Source organism: Purpureocillium takamizusanense, chromosome 3 (assembly GCF_022605165.1).
Source record: "Purpureocillium takamizusanense chromosome 3, complete sequence".
In the NCBI taxonomy this organism is placed as follows: Eukaryota; Fungi; Ascomycota; class Sordariomycetes; order Hypocreales; family Ophiocordycipitaceae; genus Purpureocillium; species Purpureocillium takamizusanense.
In genome coordinates, this window is record NC_063070.1 from 44,886 (window position 1) to 55,003 (window position 10,118).

Consider the following 10,118-nt stretch of genomic DNA (forward strand, 5'->3'; position numbering starts at 1 on the left):
AACCCACCATCCATCCACCCATCCCACCCGTCAACCCACCCACCCCTGCTTGCCGTCCAGCAACCCAACGTCAGTTTTTTTTGGCCTCGCTGCCCGTTCTGAGCTTGTCCCGTTCTTCTGTTTGAGACGGATTCCTCGCCAGGAGCAGGCAGCATTTTGGCCTCGGGGCGTCCGATGCTTTGCCCCACAAGGATGCTCCGCCAAAGGCTCGTTACGGATTTCACTTTCTTCTCCCTTGACCCTGTGGCTCATATCATAGGTTACCCAATTGCCGCCTAGATGAGCCGATGGACGCTTGTCATCCAGTACAGTACACTCGTAGTCCCCAAATGCCACCATAGTCAGTCACCCTGCTTTTGGCTCTGCGAGGCTGGAGAACTACTAGGGCCTAGGCTTCCAAACTCAACCGCGTCGTGATGGCACGAGCCGGCTCAGTCTCCGATACGTACGCCCTTGAATGATACGCTTGCCCCCCCGGAGATGCGAGATATGTGGTGCCTAGCAGTCGAGTGCGGTGTCTTGTTTCGCTAATGCCGGGCAAGCAGAACGTCTTCCCTGGCCTGGCCTGGGGACTGATTCACACCAGGGTCCCACCTGGTTCAAACCCATCTCAGGCTTTTGCCAAATAACCACCCCTGACGCAAGAAGTTTGTGGGCATGATTGTTCACACAGCATGTCCACAGCCTGCGGTCCCGCCCCAGCCTGGAGTGATTGTACTCGACAGCTTGGATGTCGTCTCGAGTCACCTGAAGAGTCGATGCCTGCGTCTGTTCGCCCCCCCACAGGACGAGAAGCCAGCATTGATTGATATGCTGAGTGGCCGCAGGGTGTGTTCCGAGGGACTCACAGGCTCCACAGCTTTGCGGCGCTCGGCGGATCGAGCTACGTACCAAGGCCTCCGATGCCATCCCCAAGCAGCGGATCAGCCTATGACGCCAACCGTGGAAACAAGGCCCAAACTCGAACTCATTCATTGCAGCACCAAAGTGTGCACCGCAGCAGACTCCCAAGACGTCAAGAGCTCAAACGCCGCTTATGTTTGACTCGTCAACCGCTGCGGAACTCGAGGGGCAAAGGTTTTGGCTGGAGACGAGACCAGACCAAATGGAGCAACGACCCGTCGAATCCAGAGTGTCGACGACTACGACCGACGGAGCTTGGCGCCAGCGACACGAAGCAGGCACGCGAGACGCAGCCGGGTCATCGAAGTTGAACCCGAAGCTACCGTCGGATGCCAATCAATTCATCACATCACAATCATCACTGGCGGTCGAAGGGATGGCGTTGGGCCACATGTCTCAACTGACAGATGCAGGCTTTGCTTCCTCGGGTCACTACGCAACAGAACGAGACGGTCGACCCGGTCCAGTGACAGACAGCTTTTGTCGTGTACGCGCACCGTCGAGTGAGCGTATGGCGGTTGTGAAGGGACTTGCGGGCGGCTCAGCAACCCAGCAGCCCCTCTGCTTCGACCCTTGCCCGCCCCGGCACACCAATCGCCGGCGGCCTGGGGCGTACGTAGCTGGGCGTTCGTTTGCTCTTGAGACCGTTACGCTCGCGCGGGCCGAGGAAAGAGGTCACAAGGTTCTTTGAAGAGGTCCGTCACGGCCGAGAACGGCTAGTTGCCTCCGTTCACTGGTGCCGCAAATCTCATGCAACGCCCTGAGTCTCCTGACATCTCCAGAACGGCCGTGACTGCTCGACATGGATGAACTCGACACCCGCTCTGGTGGTGGCGGTGACGACGGCGGTGGTGGTGATAGTGATTGTGGAGCCCTGGCAGAATATTAGTCCAGCCTCCTCCTTGGAAAAAAAACCAGGTTCGGCGCCTCGTCACTTCAACCCGGCAGTGTTGTTGGGAATGCCAACAAGGGGCACACGCATGCCACCACCATCCACAGCATCCTTGGCGGCAAAACCTGAAGAGACACGACAGGCTGGGCGCCACCGGCCATGGAGGCGTAAGGGGCAACACATTGCCATATCCGTCCGCGAATGCGACGACATGGACTGCAGAGGCAACAAGCCGCCGAGGGAGGCTCACACCACAGAGCGCTCTCAATGGCTGTAAATCGCGGGGATCATATGCTGGCCCGTACTAGTCGGGCCCATACTGTATCAACGCACGCCTTTGTTCGACAGCCACTGAGCTGGGCATTTCTCACGCAGCGGGGACTTTCTGGCATGCGATCGTCAAACCGCCACGGCGGAAGACGAACCCGCCTTATGTGCACGTGTGGATGGATGGAGTACAATACGAGCAAGTCGGCCGCTTGGCCATCTGGCTGGCGATGGATGCAGCAAGGACGAGCTGTGTGGCGGGCCACGCTGATGACAACGCGTGTTGCATGTTGCGTCTTGCCCATTCTTTCTCGGTAAGTACGAGCCACGTCCAAGTCGCCCCATCCCTGTGCCTCTGTTCCGGTGGCGCGGCCGTGGTGGTGTTCGCTCGCGCGTGGCCGGCCACAAGCAGAAACTGGTCAGTTTGACCAGGGGACCATCACGAGGACCCCAGCCAGCAAGCGGGACGCCCCTCCAACCGGCCCTGGTCGTCCTCTTCAAAGTGCTTGCATGATCACCTAGCCGATCAAAGCAGCTCCCGTGGCAAACGAGTAATGGCTCCACTAGCTGGATGGCTTTTCGTATCGTCGCCCGACGGTCAGTCAATGCATGAATGGAGACATGGTAAATACGTACAGTACAGCACTCGAAGGGGAGACAAATCGACGACTGATTAGCCGGGTTCCGCGCGTGGAGCGACTCACTCACTGGTGGGCACGCAAACACGCATCTCACGCCGGACTGCTCGCTAACTATCCTGGCGCCGGCTGGACGGCATGGGAGCGACAGGCCTGTCTCGACTTTGGTGAGTTCATGGTAGGTATCCAGGCATCCAGGATATCAGGGGCGGGGGGGTGGTCCTCTCGCTCGGTTGGGTCAACGGGATCGGATCCATCGAGATACATTGCCTGTAGCACTCGGCTGGCTGTCACCTTGGCCGTTGCACATAGATGCATGCTCTCGGGTGGCCATGCGCAACGGATTGGGGGCCTATGGTGAGTGAGCCGAGAAAAGCGCATTGGCCGTCGATATGAATGAGCGCCGCATCATCACACTGTGGTTGCGAACAAGGAGCAGGCCCCAACCGATCGGAGCGCAAGCCCATCCTGCATAGACCGTCGGCACCATGTCGTACGTAGTTGGGAGGCTCTGGATGTGGTGGTGTTCCGAGGTGGGTTGCCCGAACACGCCAACTTGATAACTATGTGCTACGACTACGGAGTACCACGACTACTGGCCGATCTGGTGGTGTTTATCATGGCGGCGGTCGTCGTGCCCCCAGGTTGCTCGATCTCCTCCGGCCATCATGATGCCGAGTGTCAGTCAGATGGCGGGACAAAGCCGGGCAAGGCACGGCGCTTCAGTTCCGTGCTTCGCCATGCCCCCCCCCCTCCTAACTGAAGACCTCCACCCCTCTCCCTGCTACAAGGCAGCGGCGATTGTCGTCGCAGCGAGAACGCCATGCGGGCGTCTGTCCCGTGGGACCGTAACACAGGTCCGGCAAAGCGTTTTGGAAGCACGGCGATCCGAGCAATGCAATGGTGCCCAGACCTTTGCAATAAACCAGCGAGGAAGGCCCCTCCACCCCCTACCCCTTGACCTCACTTTTTTGGGCGGGACACGGCTCATGTCCCCCCTCATTCCTTACAGTAAATGCGTCATTCGACTGTCTCGACCGCGCTTCTTGAAAGAGAGAGAGAGAGGCGCCCGGCTGCCTTTTCTTTGGCAGAGGGGGGAGGGGCTGTTGGCTAGAATTGTTTGGAGAGGGCGGGTGCGACGATGGACGCCGTCAGCTCGGACCTTTGCAGCTGGTGTCAAAGACATGTCGATCGCCTTTCTTTGCTTGATTCATACATTCCGTCGGGACGCTGTGAACGCAGAACAAACGGATGAAGCGCACGGTCAACCCAGCAGGCCCCTCCGGCCGCGGACGAGCTGAAAGACTCTCCCTTGCCTACAGCTCGGAGAATGGTACGACTCTCGCGGGATTCTTTTTGTGCCCCGGCGACCGGATCAGAGAGGTGAATATACCCGAGCCCAAACGAGCTGGACCGGGGGTTGGGTGCGAAGGTTATACTGCGCCGTTGGAGCACGCACTTTTACCGCAACGTCGTCGACGGAGCTCGCCTCCGTCAACCCGCATATGGGACGAATGAATTTGATGCATTGCTTTGGCCGGACAGGACAGGACAGGACATGCAAGACAGGGAAGCGCGCTGCAGCAAGGTCAGGTCCTTCTCTTACTTCCCCCCAAGCCCAGTCCCCCCGTCCTTGCTCGTCGTCCATTCTGCATCGGACACTGGGACCCCTTCCCCTTGGTGGTTGACAGATCATCTGCATATTCTGTGTGCGTGCGTGCCAAGCAGGGCCCGGAGGATGTCGGCGGGAAGGGGGGAAAGGCGGCCTCGCGGGCGGTAAAAGCAGTAGCCACTGTCGTCGCTGTTGTCATCGCCGTATGTCCCTCCATCGTCCGTCGGTCCGTCCGACTGTCCCCTCCATCCCGCTTCTGGGTGCCTTGCCTTTGGGAAGGATGCGGTGCTAAAATCGGGTCGCAAGCTGGAGCGCTTGGATTGCCGTCTTGCTTTGCTCTGGACGGGACCGGGACCAACGGCGGCGGCGGCGGCGGCGGCAACAACATCAGGTGCATGATGCACTCCTTGTCCTGTCTGTTGTTGGGCTGCCTGGGTGGAAAAGACGCCCGCCTTAACACCCTTCTTAAGAATCTGCGAGCGCTTGGCTGCCACGGCCAATATTGTCGACACACACAAGTCAAAAAGGAACAGCGGGCGGGGGGGAAGCCCACTCGGCCAACAGCATCATAACGAAAATGCAACCATCGAAATATTGGGGATACTAAGTTAGTATGAACCGAGGTCGTCGGTTTCTGGGCGCATGCGCGCTGGCTGGAGGTTGTGTCGTGGGCATGGACGTTTGCCTTGCCCGAGCGGCGGCGGCGGCGGCGGCGGCGGCGTGTGCATCATCCATCCATCCATTCCCATCCCTGCGTTGCTGCTGTCCGAACCCATTCTTTTTTCGTTTAGGTACTCAAGTCCCAACAGCGGCATCGTCGCCCTGCCTAGGTAGTTACATACCTGTGCGTTTTGTGTGTACCGAACAGCCGACAGCCAGCCAGCTTTGCCTGGCACGGAACCGCACCGAGCACAACCGGCGAGCAAAGCACGGGTAAATACTGGTGATGGGTTGCTCGACGTCGTCGCATGCACATTGGCCAAGTTTCTCATTTCGCCTGCGCAACGGCGGCGGCCGCCTGTGGTGGCGGACAGTTCTGAAACTAGTGTCCGTATGTACTAACTTCGCAAAGGGCACACGGCTGCTTTCCGCTTTCTCTCAGCCCCGTCGTGTTTCTTTCTTTCGTGCTCGGGGAAGAAACGTGCAGTACAGTGCTGCAAGTGCTATACGTGCTACATACGGCGAGATATGTGACTGACTGACTGACTGACTGGCTGCCCGGGAGACTGAATGTGCAGCGGTACTGTAGTTACCCATGCGCCAGTTCTACTACTACGTAGTACCAAGTATGTACAAACTAACACATGGGGCAAAGGATCGTGGCGGGCAAAGTCGCCCGAGGCCCGCGCGCCATGTCATGCGACAGAGGCAAAATGGCCTGCCAGAGATGACACCTTTGGCCCCCTATTGTCACATATCGTGGCTGCCGGGTGGAGGAGAAGTGCGGGCCAGACAAAGCACAATATCTATGGCGTATACTCTGTACATGCGGTCTGCTAGCTGTGTACGCAGTCCCACGAAGCACGATGTGAGCCGTGGGCCCCGTGGCGGCGGCGTATTAACAGACACAAGAAACCAGCCGAAAGGGGTGCTCCGTAGTAATATCTACTTGCTCGGAACCAGATGCAGTGAAATGACTTGTACGAAAACCAAGAGCCCGCTCGTCCCTTACCCCCCCACGGCGGCGGTGGATGCGTCTTGTCGCCGCACTCGACGCTTGTCCCGCCAGCCAGGAAACGGTGATAATAACTGCTAATAACAGCACCAACATGCACGCCACTCCTCCTCCCAGTGATGCTGGCACGAGCAGTGGTAGTTGGTACGTAGCGCCCCCCCCCCTCCTCTGGGGCTGGGGGACCATGCCACCTTACGCCGCCCCAGCTGACCGCCGGACATGGTCAGATCATTTAGCTGCTGACGCCTCGCGGGGCGGAGAGGGGGTGGAGGGGGTCTGCTACTACTATTGACAGGCTTGCTGTGAAACTGATCCTTTCCTTTTGTCGTTTTTTGAGAGAGGAAAGGGGGGGGGGGTTTCCCTTGCTCATCAGCGGCCGGGCCGGTGGTGCAAGGGCCGGGGACATGCCCGATCACCGACTGGGGACGGACTGCACGCGTGACCCGATGATGAGCTGGATGGACTCTCTATTCATCCGCCGACAATCCTGCGCAATTCCACAGGGACGTGGTGGGTAAATAATTGCTTGCGCTTGGTCTGCTACTCGTGGTAGAATGTACAGTACCTGCGCCTGTTGTTGACGACGAAATGTTTTGGGACTCCTGTCCGGCCCGGAACAGTCAGTCCGCCCGCCCGTCATGCCGGACGCACGTACGTACGAAGTACGCCTCTCCTCAATCCTCCTCGGCTTGTGGTCCATCCCGGTCCATCCAGACACCCATCCCCTTGTGCCTTGTCTTGTCATTTGCCCAAGAGTGTTGAGGAGGATCGATGACATGGACAGACGAACAGGCCCTGAACCAGGCACGCAACGTCAAAGGGTAAGCAGAACGCGCGTGACTGTCCGTCTGGCACTATGTATGCCTGTTGCGTGATATCGCAGCTTGTCGTTGAAACGTCCAGGGTAGGTCGGTGGGAAACGGTGGTCTTGGGTGGGTGGGGGGCTATTGGGTTGGGTTGGGGGGGTCGTGACGGGTGCGGTGACTGTTTGGCCCCGAGGCCCCGACATTGGCCGCTTGAGCTGATCCTTCGAAGCCGGAGCCGGAAACCCCCCCGTCCGTGGTGGTGAAGGCGTGAGGGCGATCGATGGCTCGGCTGCATCTTATGGGCAGTCGGCTACTTGGTGTCATTGACGCCCTGCGCGGCTCGTGGGGACGCAGTGGTCGGGCATGGAAGACGGCATCTCTGGAGGGACGGTGGGTGAGTGGTGAGTGAGTGAGTGAGTGAGTGACTCAACGGGGCGGCGCGCGTTCGGCTAGGCGACTCGACAACGCATGGTATATGAGGACGGGGCGAGGCCCTCGAGACGAGCAGGCGGTGCTGCGACGTCTTGTCGACTGGCAAGTCTCTCGACACGGGTCGAGTCTGGGATACTCAACTCACACACTGAAAACGACCATCGGGAGAACGTATAACACAGCATCAGGCAGGGTAAGCCAGCGAAGCGCATCGACGACCTCGGACTCGATCCAAGCCAAGACAACAACAACACCCACCTCCTCCATCATCAACCATGAAGACGTCCACGTCCACGCTGTACCCCAACCCCCGCGTCGCGGAGCGGGTGACGGCGTACGCGCGGCAGCACTCGACGCCGCTGCCGGCTCACATCGTCGACTACCACGCGTGGGTCAACGAGAACCACGCGCGCGGGCGCTACATGATCTCCGACTTCCAGGGCCGGTGCCACGTCTTCCTGGCCCGCGCCGTCGGGGCCGCGCGCGTGCTCGAGATTGGCGTCTACGCCGGCTACTCGGCCCTCGTGTGGGCGCACGCCGTCGGGCCCGCCGGTAGGGTGACGGGCCTCGAGTCGTCGCGCGAGTACGTCGACATGGCGAGGCGGGCGTTTGAGCGGCACGGCGTGGGCGACGTCGTCGAGGTCATTGAGGGGGACGCTCTCGAAACGTAAACGCAGACCCTTCCTTCCCCCCTGACCCTTTTCTTACCTGGAACTCTATTCACCCTCTGAACCCTCGCCGTGTCTCTTCCCTTGGCCTCTCTCGCAAAACCACGCCTTCCCTTCCTAAACTACCCATGCCCTGACTGAGCTGCTGCTGCTGCTGCTGTCCCGCAGAAACATGGAAGAAAGAGGACAAGGCAGCTAACGCAGACGTTTCTCTTTTCTTCGTATCCACAAGCCTCGCCAAGCTCCAGCCCGAGGAGCCATACGACCTCATCTTCATCGACGCGCAAAAGTCGGGCTACCCGTCCTACCTGCGGGACATTCTCGCCGGGTCGCCGCCGGTGGCGGCGGGGGAGGAGGAGAAGAAGGAGAAGAAGAAGACAGCGTCGCGGCTGCTGCGCCCGGGCGGGCTCATCGTGGCGGACAACGTGCTCCGCCGCGGCCTCGTCGCCGACGACGGCGAGGACAACCCCTGGGCGGCGGGGAGAGCGGCGAGCGCCGCCCGGAGCGAGTACGAGACGGACCGCGACGTGGAGCACCTGCGCGAGTTCAACGACCTCGTGGCGGGGAGCGAGAGGCTGGAGAGCTTTCTCATGCCGCTCTATGACGGCGTGGGGTTGATTCGCCTCGTTGACTGAGAGGGGACTCTGTCTTGGGGACGAGATGCAAATGACTTGTCTCTCGGACCTACATGTCAAACTGCCTAGCTGCGCTCTATGATGGCAATACGCGCGCCCCTGTGGCGGATGGCGGTGCGAAACTTCAAACACCATGTCCTTGCAGCATCCTGCTTCTCACCGTAATGTGTTAGTTGGCTGGTTGGTAGGCTGCCCTCAGCGTGGGACTTCAACCCGGCTCGGACCATGACCATTTTCAAGTATGTTGAGGCGGGACAGGTTTGCCTGCATACGGACTTTATCCAGGATATCATGTGTCCTGTAGTCACGTCATCATCACCGTTGGTGTACCCGCAAGGAGGCATGAGAATATGCTCATCGATGCGCGCATAGTGTGAGACAAGGCCAAACCTCATGCAGGCCCATGACCGGATGCATACGAAGTACATACATGCCCAAGTTCTTCCGACCGACGTCGTAGGGGTAGGGGGCGGGGATCCATATATGGGCAGAAGATGAGACGGCGGGGAAGGAAACGATAAGTCGTTGGCCAACGACATGTCTTGGGCATCATCAAATGGACGAAGACCGGGTGGCATACATATGTTGGTTTTGGGCGGACGACCGGCATCCTTGATGATACATATCTCGTACATGGCCCTCAATATCCCTAGGTTTTGCGCGCCCCCCCCCCCGCGGGGGCGCCTGCACACCCTCGCCGAGTGGTGGCAACATATCACATGAATAAGGGGGAGAGAAGACGACAGGTCGGCTCGTACAACGACGACGATGCGGTCGCGCGGGCCGCGCACCGTCAGCCACCATCCATCCATGGGGACCCCGGGGTGGTGGTTGTTCAGTGGTCTCGGAACCGTTGTTTGCATGGCTCCGCGAGGCTGACTGACATGTAGGGAAAAACAGAAGAAGCAAGAAAGAAAGCAAGGACGGAAGGAAGAGCGATTTTGTAACATGTGAGCATAATGTGCTCCTGCATTTGCGTTGTCCTGATTGCCGTTGCGGCGTCACAACGGGGCGTCAAGGGTGTGTCTACTAAACTAACTTATTATACTGTACCACCAAACCTCGTCCGGCCAGCCGACGGGGTGGCAGAATGGGACAGACATACTGCACTGCACAAGCATATACATGCACATGTATGCAGCGGGCAAAAGCAGGGGCAGTCCATGTAGCAATGTTACGACAGAAGTTTGGGAGATATGTAGTAGTAGTATATACGAATGTAGCTGCAGCATTTGTCGCAGCCGCATCGACCGCCTCACCTCACCAGCCAGAGACACAAGCTGCATCGGCAACGAAATCCATGATGAGATCATGTCGATGCTGCCTAGGTATGCGGTGCAGCTGCCCATGGGAAACAGGACGTCGCTGCCGCCGCCGCCGTCAGGTGCAACAACACCACGGGCAAAGTGCATGAGGTATGTATGTATACGAAGTATTGGCATGCATACAAAGTGGCCATGTGTGTGGTGTCCAGTCTGGTCCACTGCAGGAATAAGAGCCGCCTCGTTACGCCCGGCGGTCACGCTCATGCCGGCTTATTACCAACACCAGCGGGCAAGCATGCAGGCAGGGGGGAAGGGGGGGGGGGGT

At 59.1% G+C, this 10,118-nt stretch overlaps 3 protein-coding genes across 3 annotated transcripts; 2 read left to right on the forward strand and 1 right to left on the reverse strand.

Annotated features, from left to right (window-relative positions):
- Positions 1-657: 657 nt before the first annotated feature.
- JDV02_003560 (uncharacterized protein) lies at positions 658-1,044 on the forward strand (the record flags this gene model as incomplete). Its single annotated transcript, XM_047984693.1, has 1 exon — positions 658-1,044. The coding sequence occupies one exon, from the start codon at positions 658-660 to the stop codon at positions 1,042-1,044; it is 387 nt and encodes a 128-aa protein (XP_047840667.1).
- Positions 1,045-4,784: 3,740 nt separating this feature from the next.
- JDV02_010848 (uncharacterized protein) lies at positions 4,785-5,654 on the reverse strand. Its single transcript, XM_047992586.1, has 2 exons — positions 5,155-5,654; positions 4,785-5,089 (listed from the first exon to the last, which is right to left on the reverse strand). The coding sequence occupies exons 1-2, from the start codon at positions 5,302-5,304 to the stop codon at positions 4,916-4,918; spliced, it is 324 nt and encodes a 107-aa protein (XP_047840668.1). The 5' UTR covers positions 5,305-5,654; the 3' UTR covers positions 4,785-4,915.
- A 1,839-nt stretch (positions 5,655-7,493) lies between these two features.
- Positions 7,494-9,737, forward strand: JDV02_003561 (uncharacterized protein). Its single transcript, XM_047984694.1, has 2 exons — positions 7,494-7,892; positions 8,126-9,737. Exons 1-2 carry the CDS (start codon positions 7,501-7,503, stop codon positions 8,526-8,528), a joined length of 795 nt encoding a protein of 264 aa, XP_047840669.1. The 5' UTR covers positions 7,494-7,500; the 3' UTR covers positions 8,529-9,737.
- Positions 9,738-10,118: the final 381 nt, after the last annotated feature.

Bases quoted from the DNA above. Each gene is read 5' to 3' on its own strand.
- JDV02_003561 (XM_047984694.1), top strand. From the start codon at position 7,501: ATGAAGACGTCCACGTCCACGCTGTACCCCAACCCCCGCGTCGCGGAG. The intron at 7,893-8,125 runs GTAAACGCAGAC...CGTATCCACAAG, and splicing joins GAGGGGGACGCTCTCGAAAC to CCTCGCCAAGCTCCAGCCCG.
- JDV02_010848 (XM_047992586.1), bottom strand. From the start codon at position 5,304: ATGAGAAACTTGGCCAATGTGCATGCGACGACGTCGAGCAACCCATCA. The intron at 5,090-5,154 runs GTATGTAACTAC...AAACGAAAAAAG, and splicing joins GGTACACACAAAACGCACAG to AATGGGTTCGGACAGCAGCA.